General features: G+C 37.5%; 1 protein-coding gene across 2 annotated transcripts in view; it reads right to left on the bottom strand.

The window, feature by feature from the left end:
* Nucleotides 1-26,316, bottom strand: part of OSBPL3 (oxysterol binding protein like 3) — an 86,414-nt gene that overhangs the window by 31,976 nt on the left and 28,122 nt on the right. For both annotated transcript variants that reach the window (XM_053950958.1, XM_053950949.1), the window contains exons 3-11: nucleotides 14,343-14,585; nucleotides 7,802-7,918; nucleotides 7,545-7,598; nucleotides 7,222-7,335; nucleotides 6,288-6,458; nucleotides 2,439-2,565; nucleotides 1,520-1,623; nucleotides 1,284-1,376; nucleotides 524-680 (exon numbers count right to left, since the gene is read on the bottom strand). In XM_053950958.1, coding sequence (XP_053806933.1) covers nucleotides 524-680; nucleotides 1,284-1,376; nucleotides 1,520-1,623; nucleotides 2,439-2,565; nucleotides 6,288-6,458; nucleotides 7,222-7,335; nucleotides 7,545-7,598; nucleotides 7,802-7,918; nucleotides 14,343-14,438 — 1,033 coding nt within the window. In that variant the 5' untranslated portion in view covers nucleotides 14,439-14,585. The remainder of the gene's footprint in view (nucleotides 1-523; nucleotides 681-1,283; nucleotides 1,377-1,519; nucleotides 1,624-2,438; nucleotides 2,566-6,287; nucleotides 6,459-7,221; nucleotides 7,336-7,544; nucleotides 7,599-7,801; nucleotides 7,919-14,342; nucleotides 14,586-26,316) is intronic.

Below are 26,316 nucleotides of genomic sequence, written 5' to 3' on the forward strand. Positions count from 1 at the left end.
AAGCACTGCTAATGAAAAATGATTTTGAGGGAAGAAATATTTCTAGTCAAGCTCCCCCTCTGGCTGCTTTGCATGATTTACTCTTCTGTATTCACTAAAAATAGGTTACTACCATAGCAACCCTTGCATCACCAACAAATGTTGACTCTGAACTACAGTGAAGCACACAGAATATAGAAACATAAATGTGCCCATATGCACAAATATGCGTGCAAACACAAGAGAGTAAAGTCTGCTGTATTTCTAGCAATTGATTTTAGGTATTTTACCTTCTGGCAACAAATAAAACAATCTAGGCTTTTAGCACATTAATCAAGGTGCAGTTCTCTATTAAATAAAAACTGTAAAAAGTGGTGATTAAGCCATGTTTTTCAAATTACTCAAGATCTCAACACTTGCAATTCCTCAAGGAAATTAAGGGAAGGGTGTTTTCTAAACAATAAACAGGAAGCATTCTCAGAAGTTATATCATTATCTGAACTGGGATGATATAAAACCATTTATAAAAGACAATTTCATTTACCTTTATGTGCAATATGAAATAAGTCCTCTTGCATTTTACTAAATTCTGATGATGTTTCAGAGCCATCAGAGTAATTTTTCTCCTCTACAAAATCTATTGTAGATAAGTTTGGATTGGAAGCATGCAGTCTCATAGGGGCAGAAAATACTGAAGGCACCTGTAAGTAGGATAGTAATTTGTGATGTTTTTATAAACAAAATTTTGTTTTATTATACCCACCTGGATTCCATGTTGGAGACACCAAAAATGAAAAAAATTACTGTCAATTATCAATAAGCTTTGAATGGATGACACCTGGCAAACGAAAGCAGAGTTACAACTTTGCCCAAGGTGCCATAAGGGGAGATTGCCAAACTCAAAAAAACAAGCCCATTGAGAGCTATTGCATATGTTAGGTTATTTCTCCCCACTTGTAAGTATCTAATCACATGGCCTCTGGATGCAAATGTGCACAAAACTATCTAGGGAATTTGCAAAAATCCGTATTCATAAAAAAAAAAAACAAAACTAAAAACCCAACAAATTAGAGAAGACTGAAAATGGGTAAAAAACATGACCAGTGTCCTGAAGGTAGCAGGACAGATTCTATTGCAGATATCAATGACATCACATTTGTCTTTTGTCTGATATATTACCACTTAAAATGAGCTAACACAGGACTCCTCTTAAAAAGGATTCATATTTCATTAACTGGTCATGCCAAGAAGTGATCAATTAATAAGGTTTGTAGGAAGGTGGGCTCTGAAAGAACTGAAGTTACCTGTAACATTCCTTTAGCCTCTTTCCCAACAACTCTGGATCGCCACCTCCTGTGTGTTCTCTTTTCCTTCTTTGGGCTTTCAAAAGGTCCAACCTTTTAACAACACACAGACAAAAACAATAGAGACTGCCATAAATCTAACAACGCTAAGAAACACCTTGATTCTTTAGGATTTGGGGTTATTTTTTGGAATTGTAAGGGAAATCAGTTTTTGGTTTTGTTTTTAAACAACAAACCTGCATAGCATTTATAGCAGGCGCTGAATATGTCCTGTGAAGAACATCCATGCTCTGTAACAGCTGGTTCATTTCCAGTAAATATGTGTGACAGTTGGAGAGGTCTGTTTGGAACAAGAGAGTATTTTCAGTTGCCCTAAAGTAACAGACACACTGACAGTTTTCTTTCTTTGTAGGTTAGTCCTATTTTGATTGCAGCTAGCTTAAGTTATTCCTTGACTAAAAGCATTAAACTTCTTGATAAAAAGATTGTATCCTATAGTCAAGTTTAAATTCAAAATATTGAAATGCATCTATGTGGTGTGTATAATGATCATGATATCTTTTCCTAGCTGGATGCAGAAAAATGAGAATAAAGTGATAATTTCTACAGTTTGAGATTTTTCAGAGCTCCTCATGGTGAGGGTAACAATGCCACAGGCATCAACACTAGAGGTGAGGCTCCTCTGCATTTGAGATGAAGCTCACTGGTAGGTAGAAATTTAACAAATAAATATCACATAGACATGCCCACCATGAGAAAGATCTTCCTGCTCTTAGGAAAGTATGAAAGCAGAAGGTGACTTTGAAGTACAAAGACTTAGTAATTTTTAAGTTACTAGGTTTTGTATGCTTCCCTTTTTCCAGCCTAAGGATGTTCAAATCTTACTACTGAACATGATGTTCTCGTATAAAAGAAAACGTACTGAAATGTATTGGTTCCTTGAAGAGCTGCCCACAATTGATACCCCCACATCCAAAATTACCAGTTCTTTTGCAAAAAAGTGACTAACCACTTAATCGACAGCCACATCTTTCCTTCCTCCAGTTTCAGAGAAAATTCTAACAGTAATGACTACTTGGTGTATAATACTCTCATTGTTAAGGAAAAACTAGGGGAAATATTAGGCTACTTTCAATTTTCTTCAAATATAATTACCTCTTGAGCATTTTTCCATGTCTTCAGAAGACTGTAGCCAAGATGAAATCCTGGACTCATTACTTGAAAAAGAAAACGATAAATTACCTCCAGCTGACGTTGAATTCTGTTTGGTCAAACTGCCTGCCTGTTCCAAAGAAGAACAAGTGAAGTATTAACACACAATATTTTAATGTTGTATGCACAAATTCTGACAACCAGCAGTTAAGGACCATGATCATGGACAAGGACTGAAGGCATCAATTACATGGAGGGGAAAAAAGTGTATGATCTAGCCTAGGTATATAGTCATTGAGCACGGTGGCATGATAATTAATGTAACTGCTGTCCACAAGCCGTAGAAAAACTCAAGGAACCATGAAAATTTGCTGAAAACTAAATTTTGAGGAAGGGAAAAGTTCTGCATAAATTAAATCAACTTACCACAGTCTTTACCTGCGCCAAGGGAAATATAGGTTGGATATTAGGAAAAACTTTTTTACAGAAAGAGTGATAAAGTACTGGAATGGTCTGCCAGGGGAGGTGATGGAGTTACCATCCCTTGATGTGTTTAAAAAAAGATTGGATGTGGCACTCAGTGCATGGTTTAGTTTGAGGTGTTAGGGCTGGGTTGGACTCCATGATCTTGAAGGTCTCTTCTAACCTAGTGATTGTGTAAAATAATTGAAGTACCATATCTGAAGAGGACCAAATTCAGACATTCTGTTCCTCCTCCACACTTCCCAAAGAAGCCCCAAAAGCAACTAAGATGTAACACACACATTTTTAAATGCTATTTTTCAGTGTACAAGTAAGATATCATTTAAAATTTTGACACTAGAAGTCATTTAAAATTTTACACAATGTTGAATGACTTCAGCATGGATTTGGCTCAAAAGGCCTTAATACGGGGATGGCCATATACCTTATCTGGGTAAAGATTGCCCTTTGACAACACCTCAGTAAACATTTTCACACTTAGCTCAATTTCAGCAGTGCCCATCATCAGATGCTCCAAGAGGTGAGGGAAATTCTGTGTAAGAGCGATCTGAGGAGTATAATTAAATAGCTTCCAATTTGAAGAAATTTTTACCCAGTACTATTACCAGTTGATTGTGGCCTAGAATGCTGTTTTCTTCTCTAATGTAACTACAAATAATAGTCATTCAAATACCTAATTATTTGTACATCTTACTAAATCTTTCATTTTCAGTAAAACCCAGGTCAGGAAGACACACAAATCATATGCTTTGTCAACGCCTTGTTAAAAACCAATTTCAAACTGTTTCATCCTAGTGCCATTGCACAGCCATTTTACTTACGGTTATGAGAAAAGCTGACTAAACTGTTTGGCTCTTCTCTGAAGCATACAAACTTTGCTACTTATGAGCAAAGCTGATATAAGGTGAGCTACTTCTGCTCACCTTATATTAGAACTCCAGTAGTACTAATTTTAAATCTATTAATATGAAACTTCATCTATATCTCAGTGAGTTGCAGCTTTCTGGTTGGCATTTTTAAGTCTACAGCATAACCACCAACCTGAGTTTCAGAGTAAAATAAAATGCACTATCCATGTGATATCATTTGGTACTGTGTCAGTATGCAATAGCAGCAAGCATCAGTGAGCACACTTGTTTTTAAATTAATCAATGCAACTTAGCTGGCTTATTCCTACATAAAGCTGTCCGAGCTTTAGTCATATATTTAGACATATATATGCACACACACACACATATATATATCCAAATAATAATCTTAGCACCTTTAAAAGCACAAGTAAACTGAATTTAATGATGGGCAATTATATTGGCATTTTGTGAACCAATTCTACATTTATGTCTTCAAAAATTTGCCTTACCTAACCAACTTTTCTAGAAATCATATGCATAAGTGAGATGAGCATGAAGAGAAAAGGAAGTAGGGATTGCCAATAAGCAGACAAGAAAGACTGTGTAGCTCCAGTTTTCATAGTTTTGCTTTGGATCAGCACAGTTAAGCTTTAGAATGCAAGAATTCCACATAAACATGTGTAGATACCTACACCTGTCTCTCAACAACAATTTAAAAAAATATATGTGAAAACCAATCAGATGTTGCTAAAAGCAAATAAAATTCAACTCAAATTTCACTTGATATATATTTCTCAAAATAACCTAAGTGTTGGAGTGATATCAACTAACACCAAGCTAAGGCTGGTGTAAATTGGCAGACTTCCATTTAGCTTGAGCAGAGCTAAGGTGATTAACTGCAGCTTAAGAACTATCCCCTTCTATTTTTCACATGAAAATAAGTAGGGCTTCTTTGCAGTACAAATCTGGATTAATAGTCTGAATTAAAGTCTTTCATGCCAAAGAAGAAATGGTTAGTTTTCTGACAGTAAGCATAGATTTTAGATATGCTGATCACATAGGTTTCTTTGGTTTGGGTTTTTGGGTTTTTTTTTTTTTCTTTGAGGGCACCAGCATAAATATACCATGGATTCTGCAATGTTCCACTTCTGCCCTTGATATTCTTCCCCACTTCTATCCCTCCTGTCTTTCAGGAGAAAATAACTAAAGAGCCACAGGAGATTTGCCATTCCCTTGCAGACAGTGCCTCAGGAGGGCAGGCTGTCAGAGCCACGGAGCTGCTGCTGGCACACGAGATGCGTGCAGACGGCTCTGCAGAACGGCCTTGTTACCGCAGGGTGAGTTATTGTTCCTTCAGCTGCCCGCTCACACGGACCCCTCCCGCTCCACCACGAGCAAAAAGCTGCTCAGACACACGTCTGCGTTTGCTAAAACTCATTCTCAGTTACAGGATAAAGTGAGGAACTGCGGGTATTGGGGAACAAGCCTCAGATCATAAAGCAATTACTACACCAGGGAAAAGCAAGCCTTGGGTAGAAGGACAACAAGGAGGGCATTGCTGCTTAGGAGTCATTCTGCAGCTCACAGAAACAGTTACTACATCTCAGGTGTAGTAACACAGAACAGTTTATTTTGATTCTCAAAAGCAACCATTGGAGCAGAAGAGCTGCTTTGGGTGAAGGTCAGCCAGTCAATGTCCTGAGAGAGAGCTGAAGGCACAGAGGCTGTGTTCAGGCACAGAACACACACCATCTTCCATTAAACTGCAAAGGGGCCATTTATGGGGCTGGACTGAGCATTTGTCAGGCTGTTTGTGAAACTAATTCACAGACTTTACAGAAAGAGAAGCACGCTGCTGACTGGACCCATCCAGACCCCATATCCACCCACAGCATAGCCCTTGGATTGATCTGAATAGTGCTCCTGCCTCAGTTAAAATGTAAATAGTGGTCTTCCTGTATAATTCCTGGTCTATATAATGTAATATATGTATAATATATATTCCTTGCATATATAGTTTCTTGTATAATAGTGACTTCTTTTATAATTCCTACATACTCCTTTGTTAAGTAGTCAGCTTCATTCATGTAAAAGGGGAGAGGGTTTGTAAGCTAAAGGATACAGAGCAAAATGCTAAAGGGAAAAAATACCTAGCTGAGTACTCTTCTGTGACTAATATTCACCAGCACGTATCAGACAAATGCTGATATATGTCCCAAAAATTATGAGGATTCTAATTCAATATACAGTTTTGAAATTCACGATGAAAGTACAATTTACTGGATTAAAATAGTGAACTAAAAATTTTACAACATCTAAAATTTAACAACATCCTAAAAATTTAACAACATCATAAATTAAACTGCTTGGGTGTAAATCAATAAATTTTCCTCTTGACATTTTAGGACATAACTTAAGTGCCACCACAAACTTCCATTACACTCTTTATTTAATGAACACAAATTAGACTAATTTGATTCCTTATGGAAGCTCATTATTTATAAATAAAAACTATTACCTTTCTACCTGCTGTAGAATCACAGAAACCTGGGACAGAGTCCGAAGTAGTAGACACAGGGAAGAAAATGTTATTGGCGTCGTGAGGGAACATGGAGATTTCATTCTGACGGTACATTCTGTGATGGCGAAGTTTCGCTACCCATTCATCAAACAGCTCCTGAGACTTCACCTACACAAGATTTCAGGGTTGATGACATTCACATTCAAAATAACAAACAAAGAAATAATGGGTTTTTGTGCTCATTACACAGCTAGCCTGGCTGACCTTTACTGGCAAAGTATCAGGAAAGTTTTTCTAAGGATGCTCCTACCAAAATGCAAACTGTATGAGCTTAGGCATGACAAAAAAACAATCACAAGATAAAGTCAGGAAAAAAGAAACTACAGATAGTAATTATGCCTTCCAATGCAGAACACAATACTAGAGCAACTTACAGATTTAAAAAACCCTTAAAATTTGAATAAAACCCCTCACATTTGTCATTTCTTAATTACCATAGTTAAATCTAGGCCAGTGTTGAAGTAATTACAAACAGAAATTTGATTTTGTTGATGTATTTCAAAACAATTTATTCCACAAATATAAATCCCCATACTTGACCATAGACAACACTTCTTATAGATAAGACAAGGATGAACATACTGAAAATAAAAGCACTTGTGCAAGAAATGAAAAAAAAAAAAAAACCAACACTGCTAAACATGAGGCATCTTCAAGGTTTCTGTTCAGAACAGGATTACTTATTCTGAACCCTGAAAAAGTGCAGTAAGACCTCTCCAGTTATTAAGTGTAAATGAATCTGATAAGACTAAAAAGTTATTAGTGCAAATGACAAATCCCTTGGTATAAAAAAAAAAATCTACACAGCTCCAATCTACACAGCTAATGGTAGTCATTTGGGAGCAGTATTATAACAATCTTGAAGACCTACCTTCAGGTGGTATATCTGCTCCTCTGTATCCAAATCTATACATTTTGTTGATTTCTTTACAGACATGACAGAAAGTCCAACATCAATACAGCCATGAAGTTTTCCTCTCTCTATCTGCAAAAAAGTAAAAAGTAAAACCACAATCACTCCAGATGAAAGCAAAAGGATCAATTTTACCTTCTGAAATCAGCATTTCTTCCCCTCTCAACCTACTATTTAGAACTACTGAAAAACTCTATTTCTCATTGCCAACAGTAGGGAATTTTTGTTATTTTGGATACTTGTTACTTTATAATGGTCTTAAAGGGTTCCAGATCACTTACATCAGCTCGGCATTTAGAATACTTCAAGATTCCTCTGTCCAAAAAGAAGTATCTCTGTAACAGAAATGTAGAGAAATGTAGAGAATTAAAACCAAACAAAACACACCCCCCCCCACATACAGAAAAATAGCACAAACACATCCTCTCCCCTTCCATTTCTCTGGAGAACACTTTCTCTGCTTTTATGTAACCTTTTTGTCACAGAACCACACCAAATAAGTCCCACTCAAGCTTTCAGATACACATTCCTTTCCTACCTTATGCCAGCCTTTCAGAGGCCACTTCCTCTTTTTCAGCAAGCAGCCCTCCTGCTTCTGTGGCTCCTGGGTACAATTCATTGCTCCTCGGAGTCCTTCTACAATTTCCCAGCTGTCCTGCTTAAACAGAAAATTCAAATGTAGATCTTATTTCTTCCAAATAACTGAATTTTTAAGAGATATTCAAGAAGAAGAAGGCTATAAGAAAAAAAGACAAAACCCAATTGATGTTGAAATATAACCAAGGTTCCATCTTGACACTTTGTTATGTATCACAGGAGAGATAAGGTTCTGATTTTGATAGAAACAACACCACTTAACACAATTGTTATGAGATCATCCTTCATTGAATTCCATATGTATCTTCTCCTGCACATACATACACAGAGTGCATAATCATAGCATAGTCACAATTTAGCAAAAAACCTTCTGTCATCAGAGACAGAAACAGCCTATGTTAAAAGGATAGGTTTTGTAGGTGATGAAGCAAAAAATAAGACACTAAAAATAAAGATCTTTTTTCTATAAAACTCTTTTGTCCATACTCAGTACCTCAAGGTTTTGTGTTTTGTGTAAATTGCAGCGTCCCTAAAGGAAAAAATAATAAAATAAATCAAACTAAACTCAAAACAATATAAAAAGCCAGGGAAGTACTATGAGGAATATTACATAAATGGAAACTACAAGAAAAACAGAAGTCTCTCTTCATCATTAGATAAAACTAATTAAAATCAAATCTCTCTTTTTTTGCCACCAGGAACTCTGAAATGAAAGACCCTGCATCAACAAACCAGTGAACAGTCTAAATCTCATAGTATTTTTATAGCTTTATTTATGGAACAATTACAAATGACAATGTAACATGAGTTTCAAGGTTTCTGATGAGAGATCTCATGAATTATTTATTGCCAGGACTTGGCAGATGTAGAATTATAAATAACTCACAGGAAATGGTATGTGCTAGTACCATCCTCTTATATTTAAAAAAGATAAAGAATACTTTAATACATAGAGTATAATAGCAGAAAAGGACTAGTATGAAGCACATTAGGGAGAAGAGAACTATTCTAGGTAGGTAAGTACTCATGGTGCTCCCTGTAAGATACATAGGGAAGTATTCCCAAAAAGAACTTGGCTGCCTCAAAAAAAAAAACAAACCAAAAAAAAAAAACCAAAAAAAACCACACAAACAAAACAAAACAAAAACAACAAAAACAAAAACTTAAAAAGAAAAATGAAACAAAAAAAATCAGCAAGTGTGCTAGCTGTCCTCACTCTTCTATCTTCAGAGTCCTTAAAATTCACCTCTATAAACCCAGAAAAAAATTACATAATGCAATGTGCTCATTACTTGCATAATAAGGCATTACAAGAAAGCCATGTTTGGATGGCATCTAATAGTTCCACCACACTACTGGTGGACTCAGTTATTTCTCTGTTATTTTTCTTGTGCCTCATTTAATAGAACAAACCAGTAAACTGTTCTGCTTTCCTGTTTTGAATTTAGTCTGCCAACACTCACCACAATAGGCCACAAGCTGTGGAAATGTGGGGCTGAGCAGCTCGTGTCAACTAACACCCTACAGACCATCCAATGATGTTGTACTACCTCAACATGAGTCAAAAGTGCAGTTGTCCTAATCAAAATTTTTATGAGGAAATACATTTTGTCATATAATTCTAAATAAGAACTAACAGCTACAGCTGCAAGATTAAGAAAAATGTTGTGTTTTCTTTCTTTCTTCTTGAAAGTAGCCAGAAGAACTTAGAAGCTGCTTTGCCCAAATACCAAGCAAGCTATTTCCCTTGTCATGCCAAAATATATTAAGCTGCAGTACCCAAGCACATAACTTTTCCACTGAGAATTAATTTGATAGTAGCGAACAGTAGATCTTTTTCACTATTCCAGTGTTGTACCTAATGATAGAACTTTCTCCAGTTTTGGGATCAAGTTTTCACTTGAGTGAAAGAGTTTGGTTAAGCATAAACACAGTGTATCGTTGATTGCAGGAGACAAGCAGAAATTTGATCTCAGTTGAGGAACATTTACAGTATCATTGATCGTCTCAGGTTGGAAGGGACTTTACAAGATCATCTAGTTTCAACCCCCCTGCCAGGGGCAGGGACACCTTCCACTAGACCAGGTTGCTCAGAGCCTCATTCAACCTGGCATGGAACACTTCCAGGGCTGGGGCATCCACAGGTTCTCTGAGCAGCTTGCTTTAGTGGTGTCAACTTTCACAGTAAAAATACCTCCTAAAATTTGTTAGGATCTAAATCTCCCTTCTTTCACTTTAAGACCATTCCCCCCTGTCCTATCACTATGTAAAAAAAATTCTCTTTTTTTATATGCTCCATTAAGTACTCAAAAAGGCTGTAATGAGTCACCACGGAGCCTCACCTTTCTATAAGGATAAGCTCAGAAAGAAAGGGACTCCTGAAATGAGAAAAACCTGTGATACTGAGTATATGAGGTGAAAAGAATCAGCTGCGAAATAGCTCAGCCAATTACACTTATCTGGAATAAACACAGTGTTAATAGTTTAATCAGAATACAATGTTCTTTAATTCTTTTTAGTACAGAATACAATGTTCCCTGCATTACAACTCAGATTTTGCCTGGACCTCTCCTGCAGTCCAGACACAAGGTGTCTCTCACATTCCTGCAGGAAAGTCATATTTATCACAGTTCTGCAGGTAAGAAATGTGGCCTAGAATGTGCTTTCTCAAATAAAAAGTGTGAAAACAGGAAGAAAATCTGAAGTGGAAGCACTGCTTCCCCTCAAGCAGGCTTGAGAAGCTGCCAAATCTCAGGTAGAAGGCAAGTCTGCTACTCATCTCTCTACCCTGGGAACCTCACATTTCAGTTGTCAGCTGTACATAAAGGTGGCTGAGTTGAATTAGAAATGGATCCTCTTAAAAGCTCACAGAATTAACAGTTTGGGGACCTGCTGGATACATGCAAGGTGGCATGATGCATTAACAGAATCTGGTCCTCTTCCATATACATCCTTCCAGAAGAATCCAATCTTTCGCACCTGAACAAACTCTCACATTTTTCAAAAACACTGCTGCTGTGACTGGTTTTGGATCCATTTGCTCAACCCAGACCCTAGAGATCTTGACCAGGTTTTTTGTTTTGTGAGAGAATTTGACACCTCACCGTATGAGGAAAAAGCATCAGCTGGCTATTCCTGGGAGCAGCTGCAGACGTGAAAGAAAACTGCTTACTCTCTAAAATGAAGGCAAATGAATCAGGCTGGTCGATTATCATCTCTACTCATCCTTTTGAAATAGCAGAGGAGCAAATTGGAGACAAAGAATTTCCTGAAAGCATTCAGATGATGCTCCCTTCTGCTTATTCTTACACTACAATTCAGAACTGAAAGAGATAGACCAAAACATGGCACTAACTTGAAAATTATGACACCACCCCATCAAAAAAGACCCCAAAACTCCCAGATGAATGGCATTAACAATTCTAGCATAAGTCTCCTGTCTAGATTGGTTGTATTTTAAGATTATGATGCTACAAAAGATTTATGCATTATTATGGGCCAAAATCTACACAAAATGATAACTTTTCTAACAAAAACTGATTAGGTTTTAAACCACTGCATTTGCTGCCCAGGAAGAAATTTCCCTTGAGGCTAAGGGAGGAACAAAATCTTTTCTTAGATCTAGAGGTGCTCATTTGAGATCAGCACTGAAAAATTTTCCTTTACATGCTCCTTGGCACATACTTGGTCTATGGCTGAGAAAAAAACCCATAGACTTCGGTCTTCAGAGATAAGTCCATTATTAGGTAAATGTATTAATTTTCTTTGTTTAATATAATAAAAGCCTTCTTATTTTCTGCAGTACTCTGCACCATACAGCTCCTTAAGGCAAATTATTTCAGGGGAAAGTATGAAGTAATGATTCTGAATGGCTCTCAGACTGATGCTTGCAGTTGCAGCTCCCTGAATGAAACAGATGACAGTGCCACACTTTCTTTCAGTGCAAAATGCAGTCAGTTGTACCAAATATTTTAAACTGCCAAAAATAGTAACCTACTTTGTGGAGGACAAGGGTTGGCATCAGCTGCAACTAAGGCATTTGTTACAGTTCATAAAATTGGCAGAAATTATTTAATTTTCTTTTATGGAACATGGGGTTTTTTAAAACAGTTCTCCTGTCACAAAGCTTTTCCCTGGTGGATCTATTTTAAAAGTTAGTTAACATATTAGATTTAAAAATAACTTGCACAACACATCTTCTTTTGATCACAGTTCAATTTAAATTTAAGGAAGGTCAGCACCAGTTTTCTTTCCTCACAATACTGAATTTGAGTTGTGTCTGTGGAAGAGATCCCTTTCCATAACTGAAGGAAAAGGGAAGAGAAAAGCAAAGAGGTGGGAAGTGGCAGTAGCCTGCAACTTTTCACGGGGCTTCAAAGCGAAGGTGAATTTAGTGGAAGAGGATTAACTGTTAACCTGTTCAGTTCACACAGCAAACGTACTACATCGGGCAGGAAACGGGCACCAAACATAGCAAAGGAAGGAGTGGATCCCTCAAAGTCCTGCAGCCCTGCTTAAGTCAACTCCTTTCTAGAACAGTGGCTCATTTTCTGCATCACAGGAGTCATGCTCCACACAAACAGCCCTCCAACATGGAAATAAACTTCAGCAGCCCAGCACTACTGTGCTTCCATATCCCAGCCTCAGGTCACTTATTTGGCACTGGCGTACACCAGCAATAAAGTCTGCATCTAGGAAATCAAGAGAGACTCAGAATTCAGATCCTGCTATTTTTCGGACAAATTTCACCCTGCTCCAACTCTTCTTCCCCCCACAATTTTCAGATCTTCTTTCTACTTAATCAGATTCAAAGAAGTACTGCATCAGAGCAGCAGCACAGAGAAAAGCACCCGTCAGGAAGATCTGTCACTAGCCCACAAGCACAAGAGATAAAAGTGCTTGAAGGAGGAACAAGAAGCCCCCCATGGAGCTGGAATATGAAGAAAAGAACATCAAAATCATAGCATGTCACTCCCTAACCGTCACAGCACCTGGCAACATCTTTAAACTTTCAGGATATTATTAATGAAAAAGTATCAGTAAAAGTGTTACATCCCTCTGTTCTAACAGGATTTCGAAACAAACACCAAAACAAATCCAACAAATTAACAAAAGCTCCTGAAGGTTACTGTGCATGTGGTCTTTTTTTAATTAGGGATTCTTAACAGTTTCATACAACTTTAGATGTTGCTGTTGTCTTAACAGAACACCTAAAGTATTGTCATTTAAACTAATATACAGATGGAAAGGGCAAATAAATGGCATAAGTATGGTTGTATTACACACCAGTGGATTTAGTCATACTCATGTAAATCTTATTATTTAAATAATACATCATAACACTTGATAGATACGAACTGTTGAACAGACAATACCAAATCTTTTAAATTACACTTTTCAAAGGTAATCTCATATGGAGAATATAAAAAATAGTATTGCAAGAAAAAAAAAGACATCCTGAGAGCAGGGATTTTATTGTTCACTATACTAGAAATGCACAGCATTTCCCACAAGCGTAGCACTTTAAAAGTCATAAATTGTTCAGACATTTGTCTGCCTTGCCAACTGTATGAACGGGGCCAGAAGTCCTAGAAGAGCAGGTGCTGTTTCAAAACACAGCAGAGGACTCCAAAGATGTTGAGGGATTGAGATGCTCAATTCCAATTAAAATTTCTGCCTGAGGCAGCTTCCAAGAGCTCCACTAAGCCAGCACTTGTACAGATAAAAGTTTATGTTAAGCACTTTGCTCATGACTTTGCAAACATGGGTTGAGCACATTTAAGTTTAATTCTCAGTGCAGCTGCAGGTCAGCATTTCTTGCCCATAAACAAAGCTGTCTTCAGCAGCCTCACCTGTCAGGTGCAAACACTTGTACACAGGTCTTTTGAAACTGAGAGGTTTAAAGATTAGCAGAAAACAAAGCAACCTTCACGTTTGGCACGCAGATGCATCGTGTTACACGAATGCTCATTTTGCTATCTACGGTTCTACAGCAACAACCAGCACACATGGGCATTCAAAGAAGCCCTGTGTCAGGTTCATGAAAAATGAATTATCTTTCACACATCCATGCACACCTTTCCCTGGAAACTTGAAATAAACAGAGCAGTTACACAATATTCTACCACAAAAGTAGTGCCTAACAGAAAAGATTTGGTATTTCAGGATCAAACCACTGAGACCAAGATGCTACAGCAGCTCTATTTCACCATACATACAATAAGATAGAAATCAAAATTCGCTGTATGCATTCCAGTTTTACACATGCCTGATATTCAATAATATGTGTTTAATGCATTTGACTCAAAACAAGATGCTGCTACCAACAAAAAAAAAAAAGAAAAGAGAGAGAGAGGAAAGCAAAGAAGCGATGAAATAAAACAAGCAAGCAACGGGAAAGAAGGTTTAAGAGATTTGCAGATATCCAAGAAAAAATGTAACAGCCAATCTCAGCAATGCTTTCAGCTTGGTGAAAAAGGTACCTGTCGACTTCCCTGCTTTGAGGAGCAGCTGCTAGTACTTCTTGAAGGAGACAACATTTTCTGGGATGCACCGAAGTTTTTTTCTTCACTCATCATCCAATACTGTTTGTTTCACATAAGCTCACTTAGAACACCATTGAAAGGTAATTTGGAAAAAGTATTGGAAGACTCCTCAGAGAAACACTGAACTCATCCTTTACCCAAATGCAGTCCAGTTGCATGACCTGTACCCCATGGAAACTCCTAAAAGGGAAAAGAAGAAAAAAAAGCCAGGTTATCAGATGCTGTCTTTTGCTGCCGTATTCTAGCATGAATCACAAAAATGCCTTTGGTTAACACAAGCTGAGCACATTTTTTACATGAGTATTTTATAAGAAATAAATTGAACAATCACTTAAAGATAAATTTGCAAGTCTCAAAAAGGAATGACATAAATTTTGAATCTTAAAAATATTTTAATTGTTGCTATTTATTCAGAGGACAAAGTACAGTATCAAGCATCTTTGTACAGATTTAAATTAATTTAAAAAATGAATAAAAACTCACAAAGAAAATCATAAATATCTATATGAAATGGTCCAACATAGATCCAAAGTGAGAGGCAAACATTCAATAAAATGCCACCAAAAAATGATGGTGTAATTAAATAAATGTCTCTTTCTCTGTTCCTTGATAATTTAAACAACTAAGTATGGCTTCATGTTATAAGTTATACATTAAAGAGTAATACCTAAAAGTAGTAAACATGAATACTTAGCTGCATAGAGCTGTGCATGACCACTTTTACCTGGAAGCAGAAAGCTCTATCTACTGTCACATCAGCTGTCTCAGCGAGTGACTGGAAGAATAATTAACAATCTGTTTAATAACAGTGCTCCTTGCAGCACATGCAAATACAAGCCATGCCAGGATCTCCCAGTAATGGAGTTCCAGTGTGTGGGTAAAAGTTGTCATGGTAACTGAAAAAAAACTACCAAAAACCAAAGCAAAAAAACAGAGGACATTACAAAAGAGTGATGCCTTCCCAAGCTTGAGGTGGCTGTATAAATTGTGTATCACTTCAAATTTTATTGCCTCAGACAAAGCATTCACAATTAGGAAGAGTCCAAGAACAACCAGTGATAAAGGTAAGAAAGTTTCCACAGAAAGAAGAGAGATTTCATTGCTGAAACAGAGAGGCACAATTCCCTCACTTGCACTGTCACAACAGTCCTGAGCAGGAAAAAACTGAAGTTTGCCATTCATTTTTTTTTCTTGAAGAGGCTTAAATTCTATTCTGAGAGAAGCAGTAATTTCAGATCCCTAGTGAAACATTTTGTGCATTTTAAGAATTCATTTTCCTTAAAAACAGAACAAAATAATACATCAAAAGCCACAGACAAGAAAAGCCAACCAGAACACAAAGTTAAAACCAGGTGCTATATTTAAGATGGAGACAGCAGTCTGCAGCAGAAAACCTCTCTCCCTGCAGCTGTAGTCTGAAGCATCCATCTTCTGAACAGAAACCTTTTCCTTTTATTGCTTTCTGGCAATACAGTTTGCTGTAACATTTCAATCAACATGCCCTCTTTTCACCTGAAACAATCTCTCCTGATGGCATTTACTTTACCTAGTTAGAAATACTCTGTGTTACCTCCAGAACAAATCTGTTACACAGCCCCAGCCTCCACAAGTGAGGTGGGAAATGAACTCTCCTGGGGGTTCTTCCAGGAGTGAAGGTGACTCAGCTTGGTAAATATTCCAGGAACTCTCAGAGAGCTACAAAGACAATGAGCACAATAGAGGCCAAAATAAACCCCAGAACAGCAATGTGACAAGAAAGGTCTGTGTGATTTGGGCCCAACACATGGACTTGAGACTGAAGTTATGACTGAGATTAGGAGTAGTGCATTTTGGAGAAGGTATGGTCTCTTTCTATCTGGAAGATAAACCTGTGTGGCATTTCATTAAGAACGAGTACTTTTAACAGGTTTAGATTTATTTCCATTTTCTTTTTAAAGCAGTTAGAAGCATCTCAGGTTTTTTACTATAGAGTAAATATAAAGGATAACTTTAGTCTGTACTTGCAAGCTCCATTCAGCAAAACAGTTGGTAACATCTGTATTTACAAGAAGAGGTCAAACACTCCCAACAGGAACAGAAACACTCTTCCTGCAAACTCATTGTTCAGATACCCCCTTGAAACCAAGCAGCAAGTGTTTTGCTTCAGGAACACACTTTGCTCACATAAATCCCTGTTCCCTTCACTGCTCCTGTTCAGAATGGGCACCTTCAGCTTTCACTGGTCACTATCTGGCATTTTGGCAGTGATTGGCAGAGTTCATGGCAAGAAACAGGCTCTAGTTTGCAGCAAAAAGTGCTGGAAACTTTTGCAGCAAAAAGCACTGGGTATATCTCCAGGACACACTAAATTTAAAATATACAATGTCCTTTGCCTGTTCAAACACACAGCACAATGGCAGTCATATCCTAGAAGTGTCAAGTAACCCAAAAAAATCCCTAGAGGTCTTTTGGACTTCAACATAGAGAGAAGCCATATAATCATAGGACTCTTTCTATCATCATGTTTCTGGTGTGGAGTCTAAATGAGCTTAAGGTTTGGCTAGACTAGTGTTTTAGGACAGAGCAGAGGGGTACTTCCTCTGAAAATCTCCTGTAATAGCAAGGTTTGCACTGCAGGGCAGTCTTGGAACATGGAAGCTGAATCCCTTTTGGATTAAATGTGCTCCAGGTCTGCATCCAGCGCTCAAAGCATTGAGTCTACAACACCAGACTAGAGCTAGTCCTGACAAGTCTTATGCAGGGCTGATGTTAGGTCCTCTGAGTGACTGAGTCCAAGGATCCAGTTTTACTGCACTGCTCCACTTGCTAACATTGACGTCAGAGAGACACAGACTTACACCACCTCAGAAAGTACTTAAGATCTCCTACGGCAATGTCATTTGTCCTTTTGGAATCAAAAAGAGTGAGATGGGCACGTTTCCAGAATTCAAATGAGCTGAAGATGATTCAGTACCTAACAAGAGGTGCTTGAACAAGGAGCAGGTGACAGGTGAGGTAAATCCAGCAGAGCACACCTGAAGTATTTTGTCAGTCTACTTCTGAAGTTGGGCTTTTGAATTTTCCTTTATTCCTTCAAATGAGTTACTTCATGGGCTGGATTAAAGGCTTTTCTTACCAGCCCATGAAGAATTCAGGAGTGAAAAATGTGTCCTCTCTCCGAAGTGCTTTATTCTATTGGTGTTTCCCAGTAATTTAACTTATTACCTTGAGACTTCCAGATTTGAGCATGAAAAAGTGTATGTGAATAACTATCATGGCCCCAACTTCTCTGTAAAAACCTGCTGTGTATTCCAGCAACAACTTTGTGCTCCTTTAAAAAAATTTTCTTCAAGTTAAGAAGAGAAAAAAGAGAGCTGTGGCTGCCCTTCAACAATAATTCACTTATTCTTCCAGGAAGGTGAGAAAACACTGATCCTACATCCCAACTTGACTGGCTTTCAGCAGTGGTGACTGGGCCCTTCTAGGGCAAATGATATTTTGCAATACCTGTGGAAATTAAGGTCACCAGGTATAATAGCAATTACAACTTTAAAGCAAGCATAAAAAGCAGTGTTATGCTAATGAAGCTAAGATTGCAACTCAATTTGATTTTTAAGGTCATCATGATCCAGTTGCTTTAGATTCATTAAAATTTGCTCCTTTCCATGCCACAGGATGGCCTCAGAACTGTGTTTCTTCCCACATTTCTCTGGAGCACACAGGGCCACTTACTTTGGTCTACTCCAAAAAGACAACTCAACGGTGTGAGACTGAGGCAAATCCAAATAAAATTAGGACAGTAATTTTCACAAGTGCTAAGTATTGCCCTAATTCTTTTCTATAAAGTCAACAGCTGCAAAAGTAGGCCAAGAGTACCTGTTCAAATGACCTCACCAGGTGCATTTTGAAGAATTAAGAATACATGAGTATCAAATATTAGTTAGAGCAACTACACCATAAGATGATAAACAGCACTTATCTCTACTTATCATCTGCTGCTAAGAGCCTTATCATTCTACATCAATGAAAGATAATATAAACATATGATAATATGTAAAACAGAAATACAATTTTTTTTTTAAAGTACCATCTCACATTGTCCTCAAAAGTTTAAAATTGCACAGGTTCAAAGCAGCCTTGCAGTATCTCACAACTCTGAACACAATAAGCTTACAGCAAAATCAACCATTTTTCACATCTCACAAAAGAAGAAAAGGGAAATTCAGAAAAAAAAAATGTATAACTGCAGTAAAAAAAAAAAATCAAGATTATGCAATTATTTTTGCCATGGTTCTGGAGGAAAAGTAAAGCCTTTACAGCTGCTTCAAAGCTGATTCAGCAGTGAAGGAACACTAAAGACTTTGAGAAGCAAAACTGGAAGTGTACATCTCATTCTGTAGTCAATTAAGGTTTTTTGGATAGAAGAATAGTAACAACATAAAGGCTGATGAGAGTCAGGTGGATACAGCAAGCATGGAACTGAGCAATTCAAATCAGTTGCAAGCAACACTGAGTGACTTTCACAGAATTAACAAAGACTTTCCGCTGAATCCTTGGCTCTGCAGCTATTATTAAATTACATTCACTCACATCTGCCTGGATAAACAAAGAAATAGTCTTTTCCTAGTATTGCTTTCATGTCTCTCTCTGTTATAGTTCAATTTGCCAGCTTTAATCTATCCCGGTGTCTTATCTTGCTCAAAATAGGCAAGAATTATTTATAGGCTACAGATACAGCATGTATAACTATGGGAGATGTCTTTTCAAGGCAGGTATTTGGTAAGATTCACACTACTGAAGGTCAAAGCACAGAAATCCGGTTCTGTTACTAGCTGTTCTCTTTACTAAAGAAAACTTGCAGAAACAAACATAAAGCAGTTTTAAAACAACTCTTACTAATAGATTACTAAACCTATCTCTGAAAGCAAAGGTTCAAACAGCTTAGGGAGACTAACAATACAGGAAGCATTTCAGAACTGCCTTCCATCAGATAAGTGCTCACCCAAATCACAGCTTCTCTTGAGCAAATGTTTTCATCAGCCATGAAAGAAATGCTACTTGGAAGCAGTGTGTGATGCAAAGAAACAGTTCCATCTAACCAGTCTCCTTAAGGAGGCTTTTGTAGCAATTTAATCGTGCTTTGTCAGTGACCTAAAAGAGGAAAATTTTGTTCAAAGAAAACTTTCCTAAGCGTCTAATCAAGAGAGACAGAGAGGAAAAGGGGAAAAGCTAGACAAACAACAACCATACTGCATTTAAGAAGAGATTGCTTATCATGTATAATGTTCATTAGTTGATGAAAGAAAATCCCGTATGTTCCAGTGCACAGAAAGCAAAAACACCCCAAAACCACAGAAACAGAAAACAAACCACAAAACAAAACCCCAGAAACAATCCAGTAGAATACATCCCAAGAGAGACATCAAAAAACATGCTTCGATGTCAAGTCTAGTTAGACTTTCCAGAAGCAAAGCAAATATTTGCTGTTTCACTAATAATTCAATCCTTACATTATAGAGATCCAAGATAATTCAATCCTTACTTTATAGAGACCTTATTTAAATTTAGAAACAGGTCATTCAGCATCCTGAAATATGAGCACATATAAAAATACCACCTTTTCCTCACACCCGCCACAGAAACTGACTATAATACTGCACATGACATGATTAATTTTAAATGCATACTCTTGACACTGTTTCCATCCACCCAGGAGATTTATGATAGATTGCACTTGTACGAAAAACCCAAACTTACTGGGTATATAAACTAGATAGACATGTTAAAAGTCTCAATGATGGGTGATACAGGAAACACATGCTGTAATGGCAGTATTTTTACAGTAATTAGTCAGCTGTCTCACTACCTTTTCCACCCAACTTTCAATCACAGTTGAGAATCATAACTAAGAGGTCTAACCTAACTCACAGTCACTCCTACTAAATAATTAACATTGTCCTTTTCTCCCTGCCCCTTTCAGGAAGAGTCTTGCCTAGGGCTTGCCTGGCAGCTCAGGGCTCACCAGTGTGACTGAGGGAGCCACACATGCCCCTTCCAGCTCTTGGCATGGCTCACACTTGACCAATCAGCCAAAAGCTGGGGGACCACCAGAAACAATTTGTGACCCACTAAAAGAGGGGTCCACAGTCTCCCTGCCAAGAGGGTGGAGCACAAAACTGCTCCTGAGCTGGGATCAAGCCCTAGGCTGGGAGCAGGTGCACTGCACACAGCAGTGCTAAGGAGGTAGACAGTTCTCCCTCTGAACCAGAAGCAGGTCTGTTTGCACTGAACTGCTGCTCAGCTAGAGAAAACCTTACAAAAAATGATCAGGCAATAGAAGAGAGAGAGACAAGCTTATTATCATTTTCAGTAAGGAAAGAACAGGCACATGGTATCACTTTACAGCCTGTACTAAAAACCTTGGAAAAGCCTGTCTCTTAGTGATAACATCCCTGAGTGGGAAACATTTGGCAGGAGCTTGGTTGTCTTTCATTTTTCTGCTCTTACTACTTAAAGCTTTTCTTTGTTCACTAAAACAAAGATATTTCACTGTGCCCCGAGGCTTATTCCTTTTCAAAACTGCAGTCATTATTGCTAAAGTGTTATTGAAATACACACTGTTTGTTGTCCCAGATTCAGTTTTGATAGGCACAATATTAGCTCTGGAAATATCTGTCCGTCTGCCAGCATGTAGTAGATCAAGATCTTAAGACAGAACTGCCTGCACATCAAGCAAAAGACACCGCTTTTCTGTCAAATCGTTGAAGGCATCGATGTAACTTTGAATCATACTGGCTCTTTGTGACCTGATGAACTGCATAATGCTATAAGATGCATGAATCCAACAAGGCCAACATAAAACAATATATTTTATTAAACCAGCTGACATCTATTGGTTTAACTATGGAGAAAGAAACACAAACCCAGTCTTGAAACTCTGGTTTCAAGTAGAACAGCAAAGAGAAACACCAGAAGTGTTTTGGTGGCCAAGTCTGAAGGAAAATATCATGAGGGTGCTATGACCAGCAAACACAACACATATCCTTTATCTCATGCAGGAGCGCTAGACATGTTCATTAAAGAGTGGCAGGATCCAACAAACCTGCTTTGTCCTCTTCGATGTGCTGTTTTATCTTTCACACTTTGGCATCATCTACTTTCTAAAGAAAAAACCAAACCAAACCATAAAAAACATCAAACAAAAAAAACACCAAATGAACCAAACAAAAATTTTGATCCCCCACCCAGAAACCTGTTTTTCTATGACACATGGGAATTGTCGTTTGTCCTGTATATAACTAATTGCTAAAAGAAAAAAGGTACAAAAGAACCAGCACTTCCCTTTGAGAATGTTTAATATTTTTCCTTTGTAAGCAGGCCTATTACCTTAAAATTAAATCTTTTTAACTTTAATAACTGTGGTAACAAGATTCAGTTCTTCCTAGGATGCATAGAAATTTGTTAATGCATTTTTATAAAGTGCAACGATGAAGCGCTATAAAAATCTCGTATTTCTTTTCAATCACCTTAACGTATCTTTAGAGGTTTCTGTCTCTAAGTCCACTCCAGGACGCCTTTTTCAGTGTACTTTACAACGTTAGCATTTATGTACATAGCACTACAGCTTTCTATTAAATATTATGTAGATTTTTTTTTGGTTTTTTGTTTTACAGAGGGCCTTTCATATTAAGAGAGCTTGAAACCACAGAAGAGGTATGTGGTGTTCAGAACAAGGGCAGGTAGTTGTTAGCAGATCAGTGTTAACTCTTTCTTACTACCTTAGGTGAGAGGCCGCTAATTTCTTAATACCGTTTTCTAAACACACAATGTGCAAACAAACATCAACACTTTAGAAATGCATGGTAGGAAATAATAATATATAAAGTATCGTAAGAACAATTAGTACTACAAGTGCAAAATAATTTTATTATTAATGCCAAAAGGTAGGAGTTTGCTAATTCCAAGTTTTCAAATTAAAAAAAAAAGAAAGAAACCAAAAGCCAGAATGAAGGAAAAAGGTATACAGAGAACCATAGAATCATCAAATGGCTTAGGCTTAAAGAGACCTTAAAGATCACTCAATTCCAATCCCCCTGCCATGGGCAGGGACATCTTCCACTAGACCAGGTTGCTCGTGCTTCATCCAACCTGGCACTGAACACTGCCAGGGTTGGAACACACACAGTTTCTCAGAGCAACCTGAACCAGTGCCTCACCACCCTCACAGTAAAGCATTTCTTCTGAATATCTAATCTACATCTCTCACAGAAATGTGTTCATTTTAAATACAAATTAAAACTGTTAGGGCTTTAGCAGGAGCTCCTCCAGGACAGGCAGCAGGATGCCTGCAGCTGTCCTTTTGCCTGGAAACACATGTCACCCGCATACATGTATGCGGGTGACAGCAACCATGAGTCACAGATGCCAGAACCACACTCCTGGAAGATTGTGCATCTTGGGTCTTAAATCCATTCATATTTATGCTTGTAATGAACACCTTGACAATGGGAACCAGGAAAGTGGTTCCATGGATCAAGTTTTCTGCAACATTATCTTCATGGCATAGGAAAAAGATGAACTGAAAGGGACCAAGAAGCTGAGAGATGAGAGATGTGGGGATCCAAACTATAAATCTGAATGACTACATGCAATGTTTTGCCTAATTAATAAGAAATGGGAAAGTATTAATCACAACAGCTGGGTCAGACAAAAAAAGATGCAGGGGTCTCTGACTGGTTAACAGGGCAGATCTGGAACAGGAAAGAACCAGAAAACGGATCCTCTCCCCACCTCAAATGATACAATCCCACCACCATGTCCTCAAGTTCTGAAATGCTGGAGGGGAAGACAAATCCAACTAGGGCTACCACAAAGGCTCAACTTGGATAGAGATGGTAAAGGAACTTCTGCCTTTGAAGAGGGAAGAAACTAAACACGAAGTTGCAGAAGTTGCAAACCTATATTTGGCAAGATCAGAAGGTCCATCTCAGAGTGAGTGACTTCATGTCAGATCTTGCCCTGCCTCTGCCTAGCTTCACGGGTACAAAATCTAAAAAAAAGTTCAGAGATTAGCCAAAAAAATGAGTAAGGTAACTATTACAGACAGCCCAGAACAAGGAAGACCCAAAGAGTTTTAATGCAATAAGTTTGTTTATACAAGTCTACTACAATATGACATCCCAATGTAAAAATATGGCCTACATCCAGCAATAGAGCTTTGGGTTAATACAAAGCTGCTGAAAACTTTTATGGGTCTCAGTAGCAGCTCAAAGTGCCTCCATTGACAAGTTAGAGCTCAAATTCATATTAATTTTCAAATCTGCCAAAGGAATTAAATAAATTCTTGCTCCCAAGCAATTTGTTACTGTCCTTTCCTAGAGATCAGTAGCTTCCCTGCCAAAAAACAAACATATAAATTAAAAAAAAATCACAGGAGCCCTCCTGATCCACTTCAGTAGAGCACAATATTTCTCACGGCAAGTAGTTCACACAGTTTGCTTTGGGACGGTCATCAGCAGCTGGTGGCCAAGAAAGTAGAAGCAGTGTTATTTTCAATTGATCCAGACAGTTCTGTCCCTAATTTTACTTCTAGATTCAGGTTAGTGCAAGCTAGCAGCTATCTATTTGAATTTAATTAAAAACAAATGAAATGCCCCGTGATTAAAAAAAGCTTCAGCTACGCTTTCATTCTCAAGTATTTTTAGAGGCTTAAAAGATGGAAGGTTTTAATTAGGATGCCTCAACAATATGAAAGAATGAATAATTTACACAGAAATTTATTTGAGCTCAGTGAAAGGCTGGTACAACTAAACTATCCGTATTTTTTATTGCTAAGTAGTATATAATTTTTTAGTTCAGCTCCAGTCACTGCAAGCAGGCCATAGAGATGGCAGACAACAACATGAAGGGTTTTGTAATGTGTACAGTCCAACATTTTGGTTGCTTCATAGCATTCTTGAGTTTGGTTATACTTGAACAGCAACTAACAAGCTGGATTTTAATGATAAGCTATAAAACCAGCAATAAACAGAAGTTTTCACAAGTGATATAGATTCCCCTTAAACAGCTAAATATTAAGAGTCTTTGCCTTCTCTCTCTCTACTCTCTTTCCAATCCTTCATCAGTTTTGTGCTAGTTTTTAAACTGCTGACATATGGCACTGGCTTTGCTAGACCATCAGGACTTACAACACAAAAACAAATCAAAGCTGTGGTTAATTATGGATAGTGCATAAAGTGAGCTCTGACAATACTTAACAAGTCATTTCATGTAACTCTCTTGATGAATTTCTGAAAAGGAAAATAGAACAAAGCAATTTCTTGGAGGAAGACACTAAAAGGTTTGGGGTTTTTTTAATAAAAATGTCTAAAATGACTAAAATATCAATATATGAAGTTGCAGGAAACATAATAGACTGAAAGCTATTTTCTTAACAGATGGCATTCACGCCTACTTCACCCATGCTGACCTATATTTTTTTCTGAACTTTTACTAATATTAATCTTGCATTGAATGTGTTTTTTACTATTTTGCCACCAAGCGACACTTTTATTACTAAAGGTTTGAGAAACATATTCAAGTATTTCTATATAGAAATATATATATAGAATATATATTTATAGAATGCATAAAGGAGGAAAACACCTTTACAAAGTTCGGGGCATAAAATTAAACTTCTGACGTAAAATTGTCTTCTTAAAGGCTGTTCAATATTGAAACTCTATGCACAAAGTTTTCATCCAGCCTTGACTGGAAAACATGACATTTGCAGACATTAAAGCATTGGCATAACTCACACTGTCTTGTAGAAAAAAATACACCTGTGCAATACAGGCGGTATTGTATTATATCATATACAAAACAGAACCATTGAACTGAATTCCATTATTTTGTTCTTCGTGTTTAATTGTGAAAAGGTAGAAAAATTAAATGTATTTAGAAAGTGAGGAGCTGGAGGAGAAACATGAAAAAAATTTACAGTGAATGATAATTTAGGTAAAAGCCCCCTAAGATCTCCATATAAAAATGCACCCAATTATTTCTCCTAACATTTTATACTGTTTTTGAGATCACATTGTAAAATGTGACAAAAAACTCCAAAAATCTTTAGTGTTGTTACACCAAAATAAGAAGGATTTACATGCAACATCACATTAAAAATAAATCTGGGAATTACCAATGGCAGTTGGAAGTATGACATTTGTAGAAGTTACATTACCAGCATTTGAAGTTTGACAGTCTTCTCTTCTGTACTCAAAAAATAAGAAAATCAGTCCACTGTCTGTTCTAGCTGCAAACAAACACGGTGACCACGGGAGCTGGCAGTGCCCCAGCTCCTATTTCAGACTCTTCTCTAACCTGTTGACTCACCTGACTGCTCACCAGCCTCATGATATCCCTCATTATAATCATCTTCCAGAGTAGGACACTCACACTAACAGTGAGCATAATAAAAGAGGTCTTATTGAAACTCTTCCCATATGGTGAGAGAGCAAAAAATTGTTCTCTAGAGTGATTTTACAATAACAGTTAGGCAGATCACAGAGAGGGTGATCACTGCTTCAAGTCACTATTAAACTGTAAAACACAGTGACAAAACAAGCAGGAGCTCCTGCCACCCTCCAGCATCACAAGAGATGAATTGGGGAATAGATTGCTTACCATGTTGAACAGGTATTGCACTTTTAAAAGGTGAAAGAAAATACAGCACAACACAAAACATTTCGTGGGGACCTGGTGCTGCATTCCAACTGGTCATTTTGGCCAATTGAATTGAAATACTACTAGAGCCACACGGCAATTCATTTTTGAAATGCATACATAAAAATATAAATAATTCATTTTTGTGTCGAGTACAAAAAAGTTATTGAATTACTCAGAGAAAAAGACTCTGATCCCTCTCCTAATGTTTTTCTCTTTTTAGCACATTAGG

The sequence above is a fragment of the Vidua chalybeata genome, chromosome 1 (assembly GCF_026979565.1).
Source record: "Vidua chalybeata isolate OUT-0048 chromosome 1, bVidCha1 merged haplotype, whole genome shotgun sequence".
NCBI lineage: Eukaryota > Metazoa > Chordata > Aves > Passeriformes > Viduidae > Vidua > Vidua chalybeata.